The 23,567-nt window shown below is 58.2% G+C and overlaps 1 protein-coding gene and 1 long non-coding RNA gene across 2 annotated transcripts; both read left to right on the top strand.

Annotated features, from left to right (window-relative positions):
* Positions 1-5,637: 5,637 nt before the first annotated feature.
* LOC135330070 (uncharacterized) lies at positions 5,638-8,071 on the top strand. The gene is made up of 2 exons (XM_064521253.1): positions 5,638-5,721; positions 6,271-8,071. Exons 1-2 carry the CDS (start codon positions 5,644-5,646, stop codon positions 7,780-7,782), a joined length of 1,590 nt encoding a protein of 529 aa, XP_064377323.1. The 5' UTR covers positions 5,638-5,643; the 3' UTR covers positions 7,783-8,071.
* Positions 8,072-13,574: 5,503 nt separating this feature from the next.
* Positions 13,575-14,882, top strand: LOC135330093 (uncharacterized). The gene is made up of 2 exons (XR_010391849.1): positions 13,575-13,695; positions 14,130-14,882. It is a non-coding gene; the product is annotated as an uncharacterized LOC135330093 (long non-coding RNA).
* Positions 14,883-23,567: the final 8,685 nt, after the last annotated feature.

The raw sequence follows: 23,567 nt of genomic DNA, 5'->3' as shown, positions 1-23,567 counted from the left end.
TTGGCATGGCAGTACAGAGGAGAGCAGGTTGAGCCAGACTGGCTCTGAGGGCTCTTGAGTTTGCGCAGGTATTTGTTGAGCTTCGGACTGTTACTGCAGTCCGTGTTATGACTTTGGAGATTGCAGTGATTAAGCTTTCCGTCACTTCTGTCTGTGTCCTAAGCTCTAGCCCTTTAAATTTAAAATGCTGATCCTGGGGAGCCTTTGGCTCAGGAGGCCCCTAAACCCCAGAGTGCCAGTACTGCAGCTTGCCTCTGGTACGGCCCCGTTGGGTTGGGCTTGCTGGGTGGCAATGAGGCTTTCTAGTGCTGTGCTGGCTGCTCTCCCAAAGATGCTTTCAGCTGGCGATGGAGCCAGCCCAGCAGTGTGAGTCCCGGGGGTCAGTGCTAAGGGCTGCAGACACCCCCCTGTGCGGCTTGCCAGGCCCTGGGCAGTGGAGCCAGCAGGCATTTGGGGCTTGTCAGGGGCTCCCAGGTGGCGGACACTGACATCAGCCAGCGCAGCCACAGCAAACCCCTTGGCGCAGAGCTGGGCAGTGGGATGGCCCCATCGCGTCCCCGAGCGCTCCTGGCCTCGGGCTCCTGGGCAGGCGGCAGCCTGGGAGCAGCCCCACTGGGGCCACATAGTTGTGCCCATGGCCCAGCTCTGGCCCCACTGCAGCCCTGGCGCCTGGGGGACCCAGACGCGAGATGGCAGAGGCAGTGGGGGACAACTGGATGGGGCTGTTGCTCCTGGAGGGCAGACACTGTCCTGCCCGGGGACACACATCCTTAGCAGAGAGCTGAAACTGTTGTGTTGGTGGCCTGGGAGCCTCTGGTGACCTCTTTGGCTCCTTCTCTTCTCATGCTGGGCACCTTGCAGGTGCCATGTCCCTTGGCTGAGCCCAGCCTTCCCATGGCTCATCCACTACTGCCCATCACACAGGTTCCTTTGGCCTGCTCCACCTGGAGAGGGGAGAAGGGGCACATGGCTGCTCTGACCAGAGGAGACCTGAAGCTGTTGCAGACCTGCTGAGCAAAGGCATCGCCCCAGCAAGGCTGGTGGGCTGGCATGGGGAGCCTGCAGCAACCCCGGCTCTAAGATGATGGTCTCTTGCCTGGCAGCTCAGCCCCCTCCAGCCTCCGTGGCGCCTACCCGAGGGCTTGGAAAGGCAGAAGACCCCCCCACTGCCATTCCCCAGCATGGCATTTCTGGTAGCCGGTTGGCAGTGTCCTACCTCTCCTGCCAGGGAGGAGACACAAGTCTCTGCATGGGCTTTGCTCTGCAGCTCGGCAGCGCTGTGTGCATGACCGTCAGCAGGGTTTGCAGGCACTGCTGGGCCGTGGGCAAAGGGGCTGCGAGCACTGCCATGGCCACAGCCCAGCGCCAGCGTGGGCCAGCTGCAGGCACTGGCGTAGCTGGTGCATTTTAGCAGTGCACCTGCCCTCGCCAAGCCCCAGCACACTCACAGCTCCACCACAGGTGAAACAGAGAGGCCTCTGCAAAGCTGGCAACCAGGCACTGAGCCAGCAGCGTTGCCTCCAAAGGGCGGCTGAAGGGCCACTGCTGCCATGATGCCAGAGCCACTCCAGCAAGAGGGGGAAGCAGGTGGGAGAGAAAAGGTCCAGGGACTGCAACAGCCTTGGGCCACAGCCTGCGGCTGCTCTGTGTACAACCGGAGCCTCCGCAAGCAGCCCTGGTGTTGCCCGGTGGGAAGAAGCCTTGTCCTGGCAGGCACAGCAGCTCAAGGCGCTAGGCTCCTGCAGCACAGGAGAGACCCTGCAGAGAAGACAGCTTCCTCTGGCCTGAGAGGCATCTCTTGTACCTGCTGCAGGCCTTAGTCTTTATGCACCCTCAGCTGGAACACCAGCTCTCCTGGCTGAATGGTTTGAGTCAGTTGTTCCCAGACTTCCTAGCTTGACAGGAGGAGAGCTCAGTGGAGGCTTTTTATTTTCTCTACCTTTATTAGCATGGTAATATTAGGATTCATGGTAAGTCATGCTTTCTGAAAGTCTGATTTATAATTGTTGTCTTTGAACTCACTCCCAAGAACACTGACATAAATCAATCTCTCCACTGGCTTCAGTGAGTGAGAAGTCTTTAGTGCGCCCTTCATTGGAAAGAGAAGTCTTCAAGACTAAATGGGACTAGATCTCAGGACTTAACAGATTGGAGCATCTGTCCTATGAGCAGAGGCTGAGAGTAACAGACTGGAGCATCTGTCCTATGAGCAGAGGCTGAGAGAGCTGGCATGGAGTTGAGCCTGGAGAAAAAAAGGCTCCGAGCTGATCCTATCACCATGTAAAAACGCCTGCTTGGAAGATGGCCTGGCCCATCACTCCCTCTTTTGCACCTCGACAAACTGATTGTTGTGACAAAACAAGGTTAACTCTTTTCTCCCAGAAAAGAAATCTTTCTTCATCTCCCACCTAAGTAGCTTGTGAAAGCTCCGGAGCGGTTTTCCACAAGCACATGACAGGCCAAGAAACATCACCGACAGCGTCTTCTGCTCCAGAAGATTCAAAGCGCCCTGCCAGGCCACTAGTTTTTGGAGCAGTGAAATCACAAGCGAGGTCAAAGCCTGAGGTCAGACAGCGTTATGCCTACCACTCGCTCGGAGCTGCCCACCCCCACGACAGCATTTCATTCACGATTCCGCAGGTGCCGCCGTGGTGCGGGGCTTCGTGCGGGGGCCCAGGCCTCGGCGGCGCCGCCGGCGGCCGTGCGGCAGGGGGAGGGGAAGGGCCGCCGAGCGCAACGGGACGCAACGGAAGGGCCGGGGCGGCAGCAGCAGCAGCAGCAGCGCAGCGCCACGGAGCATGCGCGGCGCCCCGCGGCATGCTGGGAGCTGTAGTCCCGCGGCACAGGCGGCTCCCAAGCGGGCCCGGGCCGCAGCGGCCGCACGAATGCCCTCCCCGCGCCCCGGGCGCCGCCACCGGCGGCATGGAGCCGTGTGGGCAAGGCCCTGCAGGGCAATGGCTCTCTCTGCCATGGTGCCTCTGGCTTTTTTGTCAACCCAGGAGGTCACAGCAGAGCGAGAGGTGCCGGTGGAGGGTCGCAGCTGCAGGAGGGCTCTCGAGAGGAGCCATGGAGCATTACCTGGCTGCAGGGCTGCGAGACGCAGACGGACTGCTGAGTGCAGAGGAGAAGAGGGGCGAGGTGCGTGCTGGACGGATGGAGAGGGCTCAGCTTGGGAGCCGGCGACCGCGCGGGCTGCTCTGGGGCCTGGGGCAGTGCGGAGGGAAGTGAGAGTGGTAGGCCTAGAGGGATGCCAGTGCAGGCTCCCAGGGGCTCCTGTCTCTCTGCCCGTGCTGGATTGGAGCTCAGCAGGTGGGAGGGGTGCTGTGCAAGGACCCCAGGGGGTTGGTTTACAGGCGTTGGAGCTGTGGGGAAGGAGGCGATGAAGCAAAGAGCTGCTGTGGAATAGGCCACTCTTTGCACTCTCCTTGTCTGGGCTCTTTAAAGAGCATTTCCGGTAAGCGCTCTGCAAGAAGGCTCTAGAGATGGTGGCCCGAATGCCCATGAGCGTCTCTGTCTTTCTAGCCCGGGCGCAGAAGACAGCAACTCGGAGCAGGATGTCCTGAGCTGCTGGATATGCCGCTCGGGGTCAAACTCCCTTTGCTGCCTGGCTCCAACCCTGTCTTCTACCGGAGCAAGCTGGGGCAAAAGGTAAAAGCAGTAGAAAGGAGTAGGAAAAGTCCCTGCTTTTTCAGCCTCTGCTTGCCCAGATACACTGAGCAGCCTGGAGAAGAAACAGCCTTTCACAGAAATCAGGGTGGCGACATGCTGTAGAGTGGGAGCTGCAGTCCTTAAATGAGACAGGGCTGGGAGGGCAAAGCAAGCTCCGGGCTCCGTGGTGCTGAGAGAAGGCAGGAGTTGCAAAGAGCAGGGCCCAATACTGGCCAGAGGGCGGGAGAGCGTGTCCCACCACTGGTCTCTGCCTGTGCGTGAGCTTGCCAGAGCCAACGCCAGCCTGGCTTGCGGCACCATGCAAGTGTGTGGCTGGTGCCCTGCGTGCAGCCGGCAGCAAGGCGTCCAGATGCTGGGGGACGGTGTCCTTCCGGCAGGGCCACAGATATGACTACCGGCTCTGCAGGCAGTACTCTAAACTTCGGAGGCTTGAAAGCGCTACCCTGTGGGCTGAAGGAGCTTGGGAATGTCTTTGTCGCTTTCCTGCTCTCTCCTACCCTGCTCATGCTGTGGACGATATGTTTTACAGCTTCACCAGCCATCTGGTTATTTCAATCTGGGCGATCCACACTGCCGCTCACTAAGCAACGAGTACAAGAGTCTGCATGACCCGCATTTGCAGGCCTACTACAACCGCAAAGACAACCTGCGGAGACTGAAGAGAGGAGGTTACGTCACCAGGGATGGCAAAGTAGGTTGGCTATGGGGGTGAGAAGAAGAGTTTCCAGGAGGCAGGGTTGCCAGAGCGCTTGCTGCAGCCGCCTCTTGTGGGCGGAGGGCGCGGGGCTGCTGCGCTGCTTTGCCTGGGGGCAGCAGGAGCCCAAAGCCCGCTCGGGGAAGTCCCACGCCTGCTCTGCCAGGGCCGTGCCGCGCTGCCTGGGCGCCGACGGAGCAGCGGGTGCGTGGCCTGGCGGCGGAGCGAGGAGCGCTGCTGCCCGCTGCGGGGGTGGGAGCAGAGCCCCCAGCCGCTGCGCAGGGCAGGGGGTGCAGGGGAGCAGCTCCCGCTGCGTTAGCGCTCTTGCTGGCAAGGCAGGCTGCGTAGCGAGCGTGACAAGCCTTGGGTGATTTCTGCCCTCGTCCCACCGCAGGTGGTGTGCACTCTGCGGGAGTTCAACGACTACAGGCAGTATCTGGCCACGCTCAGGACAGAGGCGGACAAAACATACCGTCGAGAACAAGTACGTACAGCTCAGGGCTCACAGGCACGCTTCCCGGTGCAGAGGGTCGGGGCCTCACTTCTTTGCTCTCAGCAAGGCCTGACCTGAAGAAGCGGGGAAGGCTGCGCTGGCGTGCCAGGCCTTGTGGCATGGAAACGACTGCGCAGCTCCGTGCTGAGCTAGTGCAGGGCGCGGGGCTGGGCACAGGCAGGCCCGAGGGCCCGCCGCGAGTGCTGAGGCAAGCCCTTCTCTCCCGCCCCGGGTGCGTGGCTGAAGCACAGTGCTGCTCTGGGCCAGGGTGAAGCCTCCACACGCAGGTGCGTGAGAGCGTGTTGTGGCAGAGGGGAGCTGAGAGCCGGTGTCAACTTTCAGAAAAGGCTTCGAGAACAACTGGCAAAATTGAAGAGTGCCCCCGAACTGCCACAGGGGATGGACATTTCTCGCCTGCGAGAGCGGCTGCTGTGGGAGCAACGAGAGAGTTGGAGAGCTGCAGAGCGGGACGTGAGGGCCAGGTAAGAGACAGGACAAGGAACGCTTGCGCTAGGAGCGGGACCGTGGCTCTTCAGCGAGGTGCCGGCTGGAGCCTTGCGTTCCACGGAAGACCGCCAAATTGCTGCGTGAGCAGATGCTGGTTGTGCCTAGAGTGGTGCAATCAGTGTTTGGAGCCTGGCAAAGGCAGCTGGAAGCTGTTTGGGGCGCTGGAGCCAGGAAGCCCAGAGCGGGACGAGGGCAGTGGCTGAGCAGGGAGTGGTCTGGGCAAGAGAGCTGCAGGCGCTCTGTTTCAGCCATCTCTGTTTCTCTTCAAAGGTATCTGGCCATGATTGCGGAGAGCATGGAGAAGCCTGAGGCTCCTGAAGCAGACAAACGCCTCCCCCAGCAGGCTGAGCAGGACCAGGTGTGCCCGGCACTCTTGGTGGGCTCTTGTGCTCTCAGACTCCCCTACTCAGCATCAATCCCTTAGCTGCACTACGTGTCCCCACGGTCCCTGTTGCTTGTTTCTCGTGTGGTGAGCAGCCAGACATGCAGCGTCCATGAGGCCGATAGTGCCAGTGCTTAGCCACCCGTGGGTTAGTTCCCTCCTGCAGGAGCTCCAAGGTTAGCTTAGAGGAGAGCCTGCTGTTGCCCGAGTCTCATTAGCGGGGCGTGGGAAATGCTGCCTGGCTCCATCCGGTGCAACAGCCTGGCAGGGAAAGTACAGGAGCAGCTGGGTGCTCCAGGAACAAGGACTGCTTTTCTATTCTCTTGGTCTCAAAACTAGCCTTCTTCACATGCGCACTGGAAAAGGTGCAAGTGAGCCTCAGAGAAGAGGCAGAGGTGTCGTGAGAGCAGGCAGCACCCACGGCAGAAGAGCGCAAAGAGTCCAGCCCAACAACTTAACCTCCTCCCTCTCCTCTACCCTTTTCTTCACCGTTCCCTCATCAGTTCCTGCTGGTTTCTGTTACAGAAGCCTTTAACGGGAGAAGTGCATCACGAAGTCCAGACTACGCTGGTGTGCACTACGCCGACAGAAGCCCAGGAGCTGCAAGAGCTGGCTGAGAGCGTGGTCGAGGAAGTGCTGCAGAGGGTGAAAGAGCTGCATCCGGCGGTCCACGTTTTAAGGAGGGCTCCCCTGGCCATCAGCGGAAGGATACTGGCTAGTGCGAGAAGGGCAGAGCCTTCAGAGACATCGCCTGCAGATCTCCAGCAGGAAATCGGACAGGCGGCCAGAGAGATTGCAGCAACCCTTTGGGATCGCTTAGGGAAGCGTTTGCTATGCAGCCCGTCAGACGCCTCTGAGCCCAGGCTGTTGGCCAGGCGGAGGCAGCAGCTTGTTGCCGGAGGAGCCACGCGAGCTGCCGAAGCGGGAGGAAGCGAAGCGAGGCAAGCTGAGGGAGCAGGCTATGATGGAGCATCTCCTCTGCCTTCTCTTGACCAAATCCCCACAGATGCAGTTGTGAGTGTTGGAGTCACCTTGCAATCATTCGTGGCTTCTCAATTTGAACGGCACTTCCAGTGTAAATTTTCTGAAGTCCTGAAGCTGCCCCTTGAAACGATTGCTGAGAGACAACCGCAGCCACCCCAGATGCCTGTCTCCACCCAGGTCACAAAAGAAGGGGAAGGATCATCTCGTGAATCTGAACATTGGCTGTCAGAAGCCACAAGGTTGCCCCCGGTGCAGCCTTTGCAAAATCTTGCGGCTGTATCCCCAGAGAGTAGCACGCTTGCAAGGCGTAGCATCCAAAACGCCATTTGCAAAGTTCAGCATCTCCACGCAGAATTAAAAGCGTATGCTGAAAGGATTGTCCGTGATGCTCTTGACACCCTGAAGAAGGAGGAGGAGGGGAAGTTAGAAAAAGAAATGCATGCAAAGGCAAGCTCCTTTGAGGACTCTTCAGAAGAAAGCACGGAGGAGAGTGGGCTAGTGGAGCAGCTATTACAGCGGTGTGGTCCCCCTCTGACTACAGTGGCTTCAGGAGTCCGTTGTGGAAGGCGGGTCGCAAAACAGCCCAGCCCAAGAGATGGGAAGGAGAGCTCTCCGGGCCAGGGCTTTCTAAGGCCAGCGGAAAAGAAAATCCCCGCTAAAATATTAGACAAGCGTCAACCAAGCATGAAGCTCCCACCTATCATGGTCCCCGGAATGGTCATGCCTTCAGAGGCAGAAGCACAGTCTGCAGAGGAGCTGTCACCTCATCTCCTCCCCTCTGTCCTCCAAAGCTCTCAGCAAGATGCTCAGAGCACAGCAGAAGGCGTGCAGAAGCCCCTCTATTACCCCTCGGCACCCCCATCAAGACCTTGCGCTCCAGTGCCAGAAACCCAAGCTAAAGCGAGGCCAGGGAGCACGCGAGACACCTTCCCCTCCACGGGCCAGCAGTATTCCAGGCAGCCCGTCCCTCCAACAGCTCCAAAGCCCCCTTCCCAGAGAGGAGCCCGGCAGAGACGCATGCGTGGAAAGCTTGTGAGGGCCACGCCGGAGTAATGCGCGTGCTGAGGGAGGGCATTAGCTGGGTGGCTGCTGGGGGGTGAGCTGAGGAGGTGCGTGGCGCCAGGCTTCAGATCATCTTCTGACACCGGTGCTCGGAAGTGACGGTCAGCAAGAGAAGGCAGGGAGCTTGCTCAGACTCTTGAACAATCCGTGGGGAGAAGAACATGCAGGAAGCACATCGCAGAGGGCTGTGCTGCACCTCACTCCCGCTGCCTTTGCCGGGCCAGGGAAGGCTCGACACTCTGTGACGCGCATGCCCCTGTCCTTCCCTGGCTCTCTCTGAGCCGCAGGGGCTGCTGACGGTGCCGACTCGCGTGTCAGCAGAGAACAGGCCTCACCGCGTGGCACAGCCCCTCCAGCTGGGATCCTCTAAGCATCTTCCAGCACAGCTGCTGCCCAGAACCAGAGAGCCCCCGGGGAGGGGAGCCCCCTCCTCCTCTTATCCCCCACCCCCCCCCCCGCCCCCAGCACAGAATAAAGACTTTACTTCCAAGTGCTGCTTTTACGTCCTGGTATTCTTTTGCTGCTCTTGCGATTTCCTCTTCGTCACCAGCAACTCCTCCGAGAGCTGGCCGACACCTTCTGCCCGGCTAGCAAGGCAGAGGAGCCCGAGTTTCTGTCCAGCCCGCCTGCCTGAGGGAAGGGCTCCACAGCCTGTTTTCTCAGGGCAGGGGATTGGGAAGGCCTGGGCTATCAAGGCGTCATCAGGGAAGGCAAGGGGGCTCCCAGCACTTGCCCTCACACCTGTGTTACCGAGCTCAGCTCCCGCCCCTATGTTAGGGTGTCAGTGGAGGGAAGACTGCTGTGCTTCAGAGGCCGCCGCAAACATTTCCATGGCCAGCAGTCGAATGCCTGCTGTAAATCCACTGCAGCACGAGCCCTGGGGTTGCTTCGGAGCCACCCAGAACCCTCCGTGCACCTTTCGGTGCAGCCCCTTCCCAACGGCTGGGCTATGCCTCGCAGGGGCACTGCTGCATGAAATCCAGCACGTTTCCAGAGCAGGAAAATACTCGGCTCACCTCAAGGAGTTTGCTAGGCAGGGGCCCTGCGCTGCTTGGTTTGGGTTGGTTTTTCTCAGAGGCAGGGAGACACCCTACGGCACCGGGGAAATCTCTCGCTCTGTCTCTCCTTGGCTCTAGTGTCCTTCCCCTAGGGGTGGGAATTCATCTCTGCCAGCAAGGGAACCTTTCAGCCAGCCTGGCACAGGGGGCAGCTTGCTGGGCAAGCGAGACCCGTCCAGCAGCCGTCAGCAGGGGATGTGCTTGGGGCTGGAGGAGTCGGCCTCGAGAGCGGGTGCAGCCGTGGCTGGGAAGTGTCAGGCTGCAGTGGGCTGCTGTTGTCCCGGAGAGAGGGTGTCGGGGCAGCGGTGCTGCCAGATGGCAGGTGCTGGGTTCTGCAGCCGGCGGGTGGGCAGGGACTGCACCTTCCCCAAAGCAGCTTCTTCAACCTGCTGTGCTGCGTGCCCGCACAGGGCCAGCCCTTTGCCTGGTGACTCAAGCTGACAGCAGCTCGGCTCGTGTGCGGCTGAGGCGGTGGCGGTGCTCAGCACAGCCTCTGTGCCCTGCCTGCAGAAGCTGGGGGCAAGCTCTTTGCGGAGCCAAGCCAGCTGGAGCTCCCCCTTGACCCCCAGTGCTGCTGCTCCTGCGCCCTTTGCTTTGTGCCAGGGAGACCTCTGGAAGGGAACGGCTCCAGCTGCCATTTCCACCTGCAGCCTTGCTAGAGACATCCTCCTGGCACACGCACACTGCCACTTTGCCAGACCTTCCCGTTCACCAGCACCCCATGTCCATGGGGTGGATGCTTCTGAAAGCCCTTGCTCAGCCAGCCACAGGCAGGTAGGGCAGCAGTGAGTGCTGCACTGCCTTCCTGGCACATTGGCGTGGAAGGAACGCGACCTGTGAGCCTGCCCTGCTGAAAGGCTGTCCCGGCACACTCGGAGAAGGTGATGATCGCCGACAGACAGCATCACGGCATCTCCTGCTCAAAGGAGAAAGCCCAGCCATGCTCAGAGAGACCTTCCTCAGGTAGAGAGCAGCACCGCCAGTGCAGTGGAAGCTCACATCCTGAGAGCCACTTTGGGCCATGACCTGGCAGGTCTAAGGTCGCCAGCACCATGCGGGCCTGCACGGGCCTCTAGTTTTGGCTGCTCTTCTCAGAAGGCGGATGTCCTTCCCCTTACTGAGCAGAAGAGTTCCCAGCAGCTGTGGCTGAGTCTCCTTCCAGTTTTGTGTGGTTTTGGGGGGATGCTGGGGCTCCGCCTTCACCGTTCGGCACCCCCCAGGCTGCCTGGTTGGCAGCGCTGCCTGGGCACGTCTGTGGTTGGGGATTAGCAGCTTGGGTGCTCTGCTTGGTGCTTAGGAAAGGTCAAGAGCTCTGCGCAGGGCCTGCCACAGCCTCCTCAAGGACTGGGTCGGCCTTGCTCTTGAACTCTCCTGCAAGCCGAGGGCAGGCCAGGGCTGCAGGCCGGCCCCGGGCTGGCCCGGCAGCAGCGGGGCGGTGGCGCGGGAAAGCGGCAATGCAACAATGCGCGATTGTTCTGGGCGTGCCGCTCGCCGGGAGACCGGCTGGGGCGACCGGAGCTGGGTGCCGCTGGAGCGAGAGGTGCCGGTGGAGGGTCGCAGCTGCAGGAGGGCTCTCGAGAGGAGCCATGGAGCATTACCTGGCTGCAGGGCTGCGAGACGCAGACGGACTGCTGAGTGCAGAGGAGAAGAGGGGCGAGGTGCGTGCTGGACGGATGGAGAGGGCTCAGCTTGGGAGCCGGCGACCGCGCGGGCTGCTCTGGGGCCTGGGGCAGTGCGGAGGGAAGTGAGAGTGGTAGGCCTAGAGGGATGCCAGTGCAGGCTCCCAGGGGCTCCTGTCTCTCTGCCCGTGCTGGATTCGAGCTCAGCAGGTGGGAAGGGTGCTGTGCAAGGACCCCAGGGGGTTGGTTTACAGGCGTTGGAGCTGTGGGGAAGGAGGCGATGAAGCAAAGAGCTGCTGTGGAATAGGCCACTCTTTGCACTCTCCTTGTCTGGGCTCTTTAAAGAGCATTTCCAGTAAGCGCTCTGCAAGAAGGCTCTTGAGATGGTGGCCCGAATGCCCATGAGCGTCTCTGTCTTTCTAGCCCGGGCGCAGAAGACAGCAACTCGGAGCAGGATGTCCTGAGCTGCTGGATATGCCGCTTGGGGTCAAACTCCCTTTGCTGCCTGGCTCCAACCCTGTCTTCTACTGGAGCAAGCTGGGGCAAAAGGTAAAAGCAGTAGAAAGGAGTAGGAAAAGTCCCTGCTTTTTCAGCCTCTGCTTGCCCAGATACACTGAGCAGCCTGGAGAAGAAATGGGAGGGCTCACCATCATCATCAAGGAGAGTCAAAATTTCTCCTGCTTCAGTTCTTTGGGGATATGCCAATGCCATGGCCTCTCTGCTAGGGAAATAGAGGAAGTCCCTTTTTCCTTCCAGGCCTCAATACACTGTTGCCAATACAGATACTACTCGGAGGCAAAGTTAGCCAAGGCGCTCCTTAGGACTGCCTAACCCTGAGGAGACTGCTTACAGTGGAGCAGAGATTTGCTAACTGTGAAACACCAAGACAAAAGTTTTTGGTGTGGAGATTTCCTGCACTTCTTCCTGCTTGACTTGCATGCCTCTTCTGCTTGGGTGGGGGGGTGGGGGGTGGTTCTCTTGCCTTCTCCCCACCCTCCTCTGCCCTGCAGTGTGGCTGTGGTATTTGTTAGGACTTCACAATGATGGGAAAGACTTTTGGTATCAGCTATTCAAACTCACTTTCTATTTGCACAAGCACAGTTTTGTGGCTCTCCTGACAACAACCTCGTTTTGCAATCACAGTGAATTTCCAAAGGAAAGAAACCATAGGTAGATGCAAACTTTCTGGCGAGCTCCTTAGAACTGCAACACTGGATGCAGAAAAGGAAAAGTAAATGTTAGTGGAGAAATGGGACATCTTCTCAAATGGCCCCATAAATAGCTCCTCACTTGCATACAGTAACAATAGATGACACCAAGACTGAAGCTGTAGGCCCCAGGCTTTTTCTCAAGTAGCGAAATCTGTCCTTTGGGTAAAATTCAGAGCTGCGCTAAGTGCTGAGCCAGGAATTACTCTAAACCTCAGAGGCTGAAGAAGCTACCCTATGGGCTGAGGAAGCTCTGAAGTGTCTTTGTCTCTTTCCTGATCCCTCCTACCCTGCTCATGCTGTGGACGGTACGTTTTACAGCTTCACCAGCCATCTGGTTATTTCAATCTGGGCGATCCACACTGCCACTCACTAAGCAACGAGTACAACGGTCTGCATGACCCGCATTTGCAGGCCTACTACAACCGCAAAGACAACCTGCGGAGACTGAAGAGAGGAGGTTACGTCACCAGGGATGGCAAAGTAGGTTGGCTATGGGGGTGAGAAGAAGAGTTTCCAGGAGGCAGGGTTGCCAGAGCGCTTGCTGCAGCCGCCTCTTGTGGGCGGAGGGCGCGGGGCTGCTGCGCTGCTTTGCCTGGGGGCAGCAGGAGCCCAAAGCCCGCTCGGGGAAGTCCCACGCCTGCTCTGCCAGGGCCGTGCCGCGCTGCCTGGGCGCCGACGGAGCAGCGGGTGCGTGGCCTGGCGGCGGAGCGAGGAGCGCTGCTGCCCGCTGCGGGGGTGGGAGCAGAGCCCCCAGCCGCTGCGCAGGGCAGGGGGTGCAGGGGAGCAGCTCCCGCTGCGTTAGCGCTCTTGCTGGCAAGGCAGGCTGCGTAGCGAGCGTGACAAGCCTTGGGTGATTTCTGCCCTCGTCCCACCGCAGGTCGTGTGCACTCTGCGGGAGTTCAACGACTACAGGCAGTATCTGGCCACGCTCAGGACAGAGGCGGACAAAATGTACCGTTGAGAACAAGTAAGTAAAGCTCACTGTTCATAGGCACGTTTCCCGGTGCAGAGGGTTGGGGCTTTACTTGTTTTATCTCGGCAAGGCGTGAACTGAAGAAGCAGTGGGGGCTGTGCTGGCGGGCTGGGCATTCTGGTATAGAAACAACTCCCTGGGTCTGAGCTGAGATGGCACAGGGGTGGGGACAGGCAGGAAAGTCATCCCCGAGTGCCTGGAGTGCTGAGGCAAGCCCTTCTCTTCTCCCCTGGTTTGTGGCTGAAGCACAGTGCTGCTCTGGGCCAGGGTGAAGCCTCCACACGCAGGTGCGTGAGAGCGTGTTGTGGCAGAGGGGAGCTGAGAGCCGGTGTCAACTTTCAGAAAAGGCTTTGAGAACAACTGGCAAAATTAAAGAGTGCCCCCGAACTGCCACAGGGGATGGACATTTCTCACCTGCGAGAGCGGCTGCTGTGGGAGCAACGAGAGAGTTGGAGAGCTGCAGAGCGGGACGTGAGGGCCAGGTAAGAGACAGGACAAGGAATGCTTGCGCTAGGAGCGGGACCGTGGCCCTTCAGCGAGGTGCCGGCTGGAGCCTTGCGTTCCACGGAAGACCGCCAAATTGCTGCGCGAGCAGATGCTGGTTGTGCCTGGAGTGGTGCAATCAGTGTTTGGAGCCTGGCAAAGGCAGCTGGAAGCTGTTTGGGGCGCTGGAGCCAGGAAGCCCAGAGCGGGACGAGGACAGTGGCTGAGCAGGGAGTGGTCTGGGCAAGAGAGCTGCAGGCGCTCTGTTTCAGCCCTCTCTATTTGTCTGGAATTCAGCTTGTCTTGGAGCCAGCTGTTCCAGTGTGCACCATGTCCTAATCCTGAAGATGAAGAAATTTGGGGGCTGAATCACAATTCCTGCCTGTTTTTGTTGTGTCGTGAAGCTTATTCTTTAATGCATTTCTTATCTCTTCAGGAAGAAGAAACTCTGTCCAGCAGCAAGCTGCTGAGCTCCCAAGAGCCTGCTCGTCAGGAACTTCAGAGTCCTGAAGACAGCTTGAGTGAGCCATCGCAGGAGGACCAAGACACTGAAAACCAAGGTATATACACGTCTGGGCTGCAGTGCCCGAAGCCTCTGTCTTCCCTCCCAGGACTGCAGGCAGTGCTCTCCTTCCTTCTCAAACCTCCCCTTTCCTCTAGTTCAGAAGTCTTTTACAGGAGGCTCCAAGAGAAGAGCTCTAGCCTAACAGAGCCATGGCTGCTTTGCTGGCCCCCGTCACAGCACCTGAGGGGAAACAGTGGGGAGGGCTGGAGCCTGTGTGCTGACCAGAGTTCACGACAAGATTAAACAGCAGACAGAGGAGGTTTCCAAAGAGTAATGTCTCTAAGCAAGTGATGAGCATCAGTCATACTCACAACAGGAAGACTTTCTAGCTGAGGGATGATGTCTCGCTTAGCTTTCTATACCCTCTTGCCAAGGTAGAACTGCAGGCTTAGAAGTTACTCATTGGTGGCTGGTTGTTTCTTCTTGCAGAAGGCAGTACAGAGGATTCTTCTAGACAGCTGTGTCTCTGTCCTGAGACAAGAACATCCCTCTCTTCAGGAGCCTCTGAAGAAGACAATGACTCTGACTTGAAAGAGAGCAGAAGATTTTTGCAGGTATGACATCAGCATCCCCCTACATCTCAGAAGATAGCAGCTGTCATGCTCTGACATGGTTTAGGGGTACCCACTGATAGGGTTCAGAAGACTTTCTTCTCTTTATCCTGAGCCTTTCCTGCCTCACCATCACTGCCCCCTGCCCCATACTTAGTTCACTCCTCTAGCTTCCTGGTGGAAGGGCTTTATTCTCAAAGCACCCAAATGAGAAAGAGCTGCGGGATGCCTCCGGGGTGTCTCCACCAACACATCCTGCGCCCACAGGCTCCGGAGCCTCATTTAATCTCTGACCCTTCCCCACGGACCTTGCCTGAGCTACGCCACAGGGGGCCTGTGCCCGACCTTGCTGATTCTGCCCTTGCCTTGCCCACCTGATTTCCTGGCTTGCCCGTGACCTGCCTCGTCGCTATGGGCTTGCTGGCAACTGCCAAAGTGTCAGCTGGCCCTGGTTACTGTCACCACTGTTATGGAAATTAGGCTTGTTGGCCACCATAACAGGGCTCGACCCTAGGTTCCCGCAAGTAAAGTTCAGAGCCAAATCAAAACAAATTAAATTTTAATCACGCGCGTGCCATAATTACAGCTCGAGCTGGGTGCCTCCTAAGAGGGACCCTAACATAAACAAATCCTGGGCAATTATAGTTTTTTCAACTTACATTTCCCACCCCTCACGCGATAGTTAGACCAATAGTAATTTTTTGGCCTGGGGTCTCCTGCTCCTCATTGGGTCTCATCATCATTCTGAGGTAAGCTGTTTTTCTCCTTATTTTTGTTTTTTGCGGTCTCTGATGACGGTTGTACCTCTGTTTTTGTTGAGTCTTACTGTTGTGTCTTAAGGTCCTGAGGAGGAGGTGATTCTAAATCATAACAATTAACACTGCCCCAGCAGTGAGCTGAGGCTTTGTCCCTCAAGGTCCTAATGCCCTGCGCTGGTCTTCTTTCAAAGCCTTGACACCCTCCCTTTCGGGGTGTGAGATACATTCCTGCAGACACCCTCCCTTTCGGAGTGTGAGAGGCAGGAATGCAGACTGCTTGTAACTTCCTTATCTTCCTAGCTTGAACCAGCTCTGAGGCCCTTTTCTTACTGGACTAAGTAAAAGTTCATTATTTTATCTAAGTGCAGCCTAAGGCTTCAGCAAATTTAGCTACTCATGCTAAGCAAGTCTTATAGAAGTTGTGCTAAGCGGCTACCTCTAGACAGTTTCAGTTCGCTATTCTTTAACAACCACGTCTGCTCTTCTCATCCTGTTGGGGTACTGTGGGATGGCAGGATGCATCCCAGCCCGGCAGCATCGTCCTCCCGGCACAGGCACAGCTGCAGAGCTGGGGCCAAGCCGTGGTCCTGGGGTGCAGAGCAGCTGAGGGAAGCCCCACTATACCTCCCCAACCAGGGTCAGGTGAGAGGTGCTGCAGTACTGGGAGGACGGACACGCTGGGATGCTCTGCGGGGGGTTCATGCTTTTGGGATGGCATGCTCCCCCCTGGGCATGCTCCGAAGCCCATCCTTTCTCAGGCAGGAGACTCCCGCATTTCTAGGACCCCCATGCGTGTCCCAGGCATGTGGTGAGCTATGGGAGAAGCACCCAGCGCTGGAGGCGTCCCGGCCTGCAGCTCTATTTGACACACGGCGAGACGTCGTGGGAATAACTGCCGCGATGTCCTGCAGGAAGGACAAACGGCCGGGAGCTTGATTGATTCATGCCTTGGCTCTGGGCCAGGGGCCTGGGTGGGGCCTGAGTCTGGGCTGCCTGGCACGTGCAAGTGAGTTGCGCGCTTCCAGGCAGGTCAGCATCCTTAGTCAGGACTTTTTTGATGAACTGGAGTAGGGGGTTGTTTGAAAAAATCTGATTCACAGAAACAGAGAAGCGTTCGTGCGTCAGTGGCAGAGGCCCAGCTTGGAGCTCCTCACCGACAGCAAAATCAGTGTGAAGGGGAAGAGGACCAGGAGCGAGAGAAGCTGCAGGCTGGGTGCTGAGACGCTGCTCTGCTGCTGTGGCTGTGTGTGTTTTACCTTTCAGCGAGCACGTGTGACTGCGTGCCTGTATAGCACACTGATTTCCAGCATTTCTGAAGCAACTGTCCAGATTCCCGTGTGGGACAGCTGGGCCACACGTAAAATCCGTAAGCTGTATGGCTTAGGATGATCTACTGGCCCCTTCCCACAGCCCACACGTGCGCGCGTGTACGACCACGTTACCCTCCTGCGGCAGCAAAGCCAAAGACTGCTTGCTGGTAGCTAATGGGCTCCTTAGCCTTTCGCAAGCCGGGTTTTGTTGAGCTGTGTGTCTCTCCTGTTCGATAAAAGCCATATCTGGGGCTGCTGAGGAGCTCCTTCCAGCAGCAGTCTCTCAGAGTCCTGTTGAGACCTTCTGATGCTACTTTCACAGCTGATTTCCATCCCCTGCTTGAGCCTGTCCTGGCATTTTCTCTGCATAATCTCTCTGGTCCCCTGAACTTCATCGTTAAGCAGCTATTATTAGACTCATTTCTTGGCATAGACAGGAGCTGTGACAAAGCCTGCAGGTCTACTTACAGAGCGCAGTTAGACGTTTTGTTAGTTGCATTAATTAAATTGATCCCTTCTGAAAAAATAAAAGACCTTAAGAGCTCACGTTCAGAGTGTGGAACAAGATTCCCAGGCTGCAAGCATCCGGATAACAATCCATCGGGCTTCCTGCGGTGCTGTGTCTATTCAGGCACTAATTAGTGCTCAGCGCCCAGGTGAGGGCTGCTGTGCAGAGGCACCGCCGGCTCTCCCCGGGCAGCTCCGCGGGAATCAGGGAGGGCGGCCGAGGGGCTGCCAGGGGCTGTCGGCAGCAGCGGGGCCAGGGGTGGGAATGAGCTGGGCACAGAGGATGCGGACACACAGACACACAGACAGACGTACACCCCAGGAGGGATCCAGCCCCAGCTGTGCTGGGCATTTGCTGCCAGGCTTCTCAGCCAGAGCTCCCCAAACCTGGTGTGGCTTTACATGAGGGTCCTGGCAGAGCGAGGAGGGGGAGAGAGCAGCATCAGTCACCACCTTTCCCATCACTGATCCCGCTTGCTTGCGCCCCCTCTGATTAGCAGCCCCTTCCTTACGGAGACTGGGCTGTTGCAGAGGACGAGCAAGGCTGGTGGCACGCCGTCCCCAGGATTACACCGATGCGTATTGCAAGCCCGGTCTGCCCGACCTGGCATCGGTGGGCTTGTCACCATCCCTACGGTGCAGGGCTAAGCCCTGGGAAAATGCTGAAATGGATGGAGAGGGAAATGGCTGAAGAGATTCAGATGTGCAATATATGGTTGACTGACTGATTCATCCTTTGTTATACAGGAGATGCAGCGAAATGGTATTGCCTGATCTTAAAATCACTGAAATCTATCACTCTCTTAACTTGACAGCACTTTCTCTTTGCTCTAGGATGTAATTTGTTCTTGCAAAGTTTCTTCCTTCTCAGTCTGGGTTCTCCTCTTACAACATCCCTACAAGAAAGTCACAGTCACCTGGACTCTCCTGGTGTGCAAAGACTTTTGCTACCACACTGCAGGACTTAGGCTATCAAGGTAGGATAATTTCTAATGAAGAACAAGGGACAGGATGGGAAAAAGTAGCCCTTGGGCAGTAAAACCGCTTTGGGAAAGGCAAGAGTTGAGTGCTGCGACATACCTGTGCTGGAGTCCATCCCATCCTTTCTGCCAGTGAATCACTGACTATGAAATCCAGCAATTCTAACAGTTACTCTTTGCTTAAGTGAAGCTGTTAATCTTCTGGAAGACTATTTCTTGGCCTGCACATCAGTGAAACTTTACACATTAAACCCAAATATTTACTGCATGCTATACATCTGCTCTACAACCAAGTGACATCAACGGCAAGGACTTCAGTCAGCCCCTCGGGTGATGTAGTTGACATAAGTTAAACATAAAAGTCAGCACATGAATTGCAGACTGTAAAATCTACTGTCATGTCTGCAATTTATGCTGGGTTGATTAGCCCCGCTGGCCTCTTGGGGAATGGGCGTGAGACCCCAGTGTTGTGGCTAATCAGCATCTTGCAAACGATAGTGCTGTTGCTTTCCTGCCAGGCCCTGCCCAGCACGGCCTCGGAGACGCATGGGCTCAGGGCAAATGCCCTCGCTAGCAGTGGGAGGCAGGGAGCAGCCCCCAGCCCGCACAGGGAGCAGCCCCAGTTTTGCCTGAGCAGCCCAGGGCCAACTTGCCGCTCCAGTTCCCCCAGCACGTGGCAGTCCCTTGAGACAAGGCCCTGGTGCAAAGGGGTAAACCCAGCTGAAAAAAGCACTGGCTGCCTCCTCTGTTTAAACACTGCTCGCAGGTGCTTATGGCTTCTCCAGCTATGCTGAGGGCCGTCTGCCTCTCTGCCGGGAGAAACGCTCCTCTTTGTTTGGACACGGCTCTCTGGAGCCCAGTGTTGTGGTGGGGTCCTAGCTTTAACTTTAGCACAGAGAGGTGAGGAGAGGTACCCTTGGATGGCACAGAGTCTAGAGCTGGGCTGGGAACTGCCTCCTGGAGACATTAGCGGATGATTTTGCTCATCCCCTGGCTCCCGTGGGCGCAGCTCCCATGGGTGCAGCATTCCCCTCTGGCCAGGAGCTGCTCACCCACACCGTGCTCATGGAGAAACTGAGACACAGAGCGAGGTGATGCAGGTCCCGGCTGGGTGCGGGATGCTGAAGGGTCTGTGCCACCGCAGCCAGGGCTTGGCCCGCTCCCCTTTGCTGCCTGGGCAGTGCCTCCCCGGGGAGAGCAGCCCGGCTGTCCCACAGCGACGATCACCCTGGGCTGGCAGCACAGACGCGTTATTCGCAGCAGCCCCTCGGCTCTCAGCAGCTGGCTGAAGGCGAAGCCACAGCTGCCCTCATTTCTCCTGGCTCCTGGAGGCTGCTGCAGCTGGGAGCAACCTTGCAGACATGGGACAGCTCCAGACCCAGCAAAGAGAGTATGTTTTCCACTGGCTGAGAGCAAAAACTCAGGCTGGGAGCGTCAGTGCAGCTCTGCTCCCGGCCTGGGTCCTCCTCCCAGCCCAGCTCAGCCTGATGCTGAAGTCAAGACAGAAGTGCAGAAGTCAGGACAAACACAGCAGGGCAGGATCTGAACCCCGGTATTTCAAGCCCTGGCACTTCCGAGCTCATGGGCAGTCAAAATGGGCATGGCCCTGCAAGAAGTGCAGGCACTGAAATCACGCTTCCCAGCTGCACAGGCAACACGCGGGTGCTCGCTGGCTCGGGGGCGTTATCTGCTGGCAAACACCGGTGACGTGGCCTTTCCCATGGGCACAGGCGGCCTCCTTCTCTAAGACTGGCAGGTGCCAGGGCGCATGCTGCCTGCCAAGGTGTTTGACCTCAGAGATGCTTTGTTTAGACGTAGCAAAACCCTCCCACCCTAGCCCTGTTCCTGTCTGCTCCAGGCCCAGCATCTATTGCGCCTCACATGTCTGCTAGGGACATTGCACTAGCCCTGGAGTGGGCTGTGAGTGCAGAGGGGAGAGGCAAATGGCCACGCGTGCTTGCAGGCTGGGCCAGGGGAAAGGCAAAATCCTCCTGCCTTGCAAATGCAGAGCCACTGGCAGTCTGGCCGGCGGAGAGACCTGCAAAAAAAAAAAAAAGAAAAGAAGAAAGCTGCAGGCTGAAAGCCGCCACCCCAATACCCTGCCCTGCTCAGCCCAGCCTCCTCGCCCCCACGAGCGAGCCACCCTGTCCCCATGGGCCTGGAGTGATCTGCTGCTGCCTGCAGCCCCCCTTGTGCCAGTTACCCACCCTCTTACCCGAGCCCCCGGGGGAGGACAGGCCAGCGCTGGGTGATGCATGGGCAGGCCAGCTGCCCTCCTGGCTTCTGCATGCAGCCGGGATGCCTGTGGGAAATGTCCTGGAGCGAGAGGAGATCTTGATGGATGTTACTTGAAGCTTTAAGAGAGCAGAAGTATTAGAGCAGCTGGCTGCAATATTTAGTTCCCAGGCCCAGTGGGAAACACTGGAGGAAAAGTCTTCTGTCGCCAACGTGGGGCTTCTCAGAGCAGGGGGGCAGGACGGGCAGGAAGACCCTCATGTCCTAGGAAAAGGTTGTTTATGGGCCCTGAAGGATGCTCCTCCGCATCTGGAAGAAAAGACCCTTCAGCGTCAGTTTTGTAAATTAAATTTTGCCTTGGGGTTCACCTTTCCAGCAGGTGTTTGGCCCATGCTCAGGCACAAGCTGGGCTATGGCTCTGGCAGGGTGCTGCTGATGGTGCCTCAATAGCTGCTGCTGTTGTGTCGTGGCTGGTGGGCTTGCTGGTGCTGACCCACCCTCCAAGGGACCATTTCTCCTTCCCACGTGTGGGGTGAGGAGTAGCTCTGGATCAAGTTATTTGTGTCAGGGTTCATCTGGAGAAATGCTGCGGAGCAAATCTGGACTAGTGACCCCCAGGCTGTAGCTGCTCTGGTGAGCCCATAACCATGAGGCGCTGCAGCTTCCCCCTGCAGCAGTCGTGGTGCCCGGTGCCCAGGGTCTGCTCCGGTACGGCACGCTGGGTAAGCGCGGGGCAGGCTGCTGCAGAAACTGCTAAGGGTGTGAGAAACAGCTGTGGGACGCCTCCGGGGTGTCTCCACCAATGCATCCTCCTCCCACAGGCTCCAGAGCCTCATTTAATCTCTGACCCTTCCCCATGGACCTTGCCTGAGCTACGCGGCGGGGGGGGGGAAGCTGTGCACGACCTCCTTGATCCTGCCCTTGCCTTGCCCATGACCTGCCTCGTCGCTATGGCCGTGCTGGCAACCGCCAAAGTGTCAGCTGGCCCTGGTTACTGTCACCACGTCTGCTCTTCTCATCCTGTTGGGGTACTGTGGGATGGCAGGATGCATCCCAGCCCGGCAGCATCGTCCTCCGGGCACAGGCACAGCTGCAGAGCTGGGGCCAAGCCGTGGTCCTGGGGTGCAGAGCAGCTGAGGGAAGCCCCAGATGCACTGCCCTTGCTCTTGCCACACCAGGTGCTGCTGGATTGACCTCTTGCTGCTGATGCACTGTGGGAAAAGGCAAATGCATAATTTAAAGCTGACAGCAGGTGCCAGCAAAGAGCTATTCTACAGCAAGTGGAGGCCTGTTGTGTGCAGGGGGTGTTCGGCTTCAGCACCGTGTGCAATGCTGGGCATCTTCTGCACACCCCGCCCGAGGGCTGCCAGGCCCAGCATGGCCTGACCCGGCCCGCTGGGTGCTGCAGACTAGAGACCAAGCTTCTCACAAACTGTAACATCAGCCCTGACCTGGCAGCCTGGTGGGTGCAAGCAGGGGTGCACCCAGCTCCTGCCGGGGGGGTGCACCCAGCCTCTTGGGGCTGGGTGTGCTTGTGGGTTTTTGGACCTAGAGCTGAAGCACGGGGCATGGGCTTGGGTGTCCCACAGCCTGGAGAAGGGGACAGGAGCCCTGTCAGAGCTGGCTCCCTGGACAGAGGCTGCGCCTCTCTCCAGAGGGCACCGAAGCTGGGCCCCAAGCACCCCCACCCCTTCCGCGGAGGAGGCGGGAGCAGCTCCATGTTCAGAGCTGCAAGTGCCCGCTGCAGCCCCGGGCTCCTCTCCCTGCCCTCTGCCCTGGCGCAACAGCTGGCAGCACGGAGAGGGATGGGGCCATGGCTCCCCTCTGGTCCATCTTGCAGGCACGGCGTTGTGCCCTTGAGTCCTGGAGCAGCACCCCACGGGGACAGGGGACACGCTTCACCAGGCTGACCACTGACCGCTTCCCTGTTGGTTATCTAGGCTGAGAGAGTCTCTGAAGAGGGCTTTGGGAGCTCCTTCCCACTGAACTGACAGCCCAGCCCCTCCAGCCCTCAGCTAGCCCAGCCCTGGTTTTCACAGGGTGGTGCTGAGCCCCATGTCCCTCCTCTGCATGCTCTGGCTGTCTGCTAGGCCACATGGCCCCGGCTCTCGAGGGCTCCGCAAAGCTGTCCTCACTGGGACAGCAAGTTTCTTAGCAAATTCCTTTGATACCAGCTGGGGTTGCATCTCACGCTCCCTACCTGATTGGTAGATGTCCATGCTACTCCTGCTCTGCAACAAGAGTTATTTTTACTCCTAGCTGTGCACACACTCCCGCCTTCAAACCTGCCGGAGGAGCTCCCGATCTCGGGCGTCACGGGGCCCGCTTGTCTCCCTGCCCCGCCGTGCCCAGGGACCCTCGTCACTGCTGCTGTGGTGTCAACCATCCCTGCTTCCCCTCCCAGTAGCCCAATGGGACCCAGCCTTCTGCTGCCTTGGCGCCAGGTTCTGCTTGTTTTCACCTGCGTGTACCCCCAACAGCCTCCACGCCGGGAAGGGAAACAGGACGGGCGTTTCTCTTCATTGGGGTTGTCACTTCTTCTTCCCTGGGTGGGAGGGACATGGTCCCAAGGCAACACAGCACTGGTTAGGAGCCCACATCCTTATCCTCCTTCTTGGTGTGTCTGTCCAGGAACTGACACAGAGGTCCCAAATGCCTCCCCCCGTCCCCCACTTTGCCGTGGGCTGAGCTCTTCCTTCCCGAGTGCCCCCTTCCACCTGGCAGTACAAAGCTCTTTTTTGTGGCCTGACAAGTTAACTGGAGCTTGTTTGGTGGGAGGACTTGTGTATGTACACGGCCTCTGCTATTTCCCCCTTCCCAGTGGTCTTCTCAGCTGCCTATCCCAGCAGCAGGACCAGGGCCAGAGATGGACATCTTGTCTCTGGCTGGTTTCCTGTCAATCTTGGTGACAGTCAAGCCTCCTTCCCCTGGCAAACTCAGGGCTCCCTGGGACACAGCCAGCTGGGAGCTCTGCCAGGTATTTTGGATGGTCAGGAAAGGGCTGCTGGACCTGGGAGAGCTCCAGCTCCTCAGGTCCGGGGGCTGTGTAGCTAGCGCAGAGTGGCCGTGAACATCAGCTGTCCCTCCTCAGGCTGCCAGACCCAAGGGTCTGCCCCGGGCCACGCTGCTACCCGGGGCAAGAAAGGGCTGCTGCTCTTTGCCGCTGGCCACGGGCTTCCCCTTGCAGTCCACGACGCTTCCCAAGGAGCCTGCCAACCCCAGCGGCTGCCCCAGGAGAAGAGACCCCAGGGAGGGCAGCGCGGACCCCCAGGAGACGGGCAGCCTGAGCAGGACTCGCGGCATCGGGGCCGGCAGCCACCACTCCCCGGTCACCGCAGAGCGCCCCGTCCAGAACAGCCCTTTGCTCCTTTCCAAACAGCGGTTTGAATTTGCCCTCTTGGCTGGTGAAATCCTATCCAAAGCAATTCCCCAGCCATTTCTCCAAATCACAGTAATTACCTCATTACTTTCATATTAATAGAATTCATATGGCCCGGAGAAGATAACCAAAATTAGCTCCGCGCCG

Source organism: Dromaius novaehollandiae, chromosome 16 (genome assembly GCF_036370855.1).
Source record: "Dromaius novaehollandiae isolate bDroNov1 chromosome 16, bDroNov1.hap1, whole genome shotgun sequence".
Taxonomy (NCBI): domain Eukaryota; kingdom Metazoa; phylum Chordata; class Aves; order Casuariiformes; family Dromaiidae; genus Dromaius; species Dromaius novaehollandiae.
This window is presented reverse-complemented; position numbering and strand designations above follow the sequence as displayed.

Excerpts from the sequence above, each read along its gene's own strand:
- LOC135330070 (XM_064521253.1), top strand. The coding sequence starts at position 5,644 with ATGATTGCGGAGAGCATGGAGAAGCCTGAGGCTCCTGAAGCAGACAAA. Across the intron at positions 5,722-6,270 it reads AGCAGGCTGAGCAGGACCAG|AAGCCTTTAACGGGAGAAGT; the intron begins GTGTGCCCGGCA and ends TTTCTGTTACAG.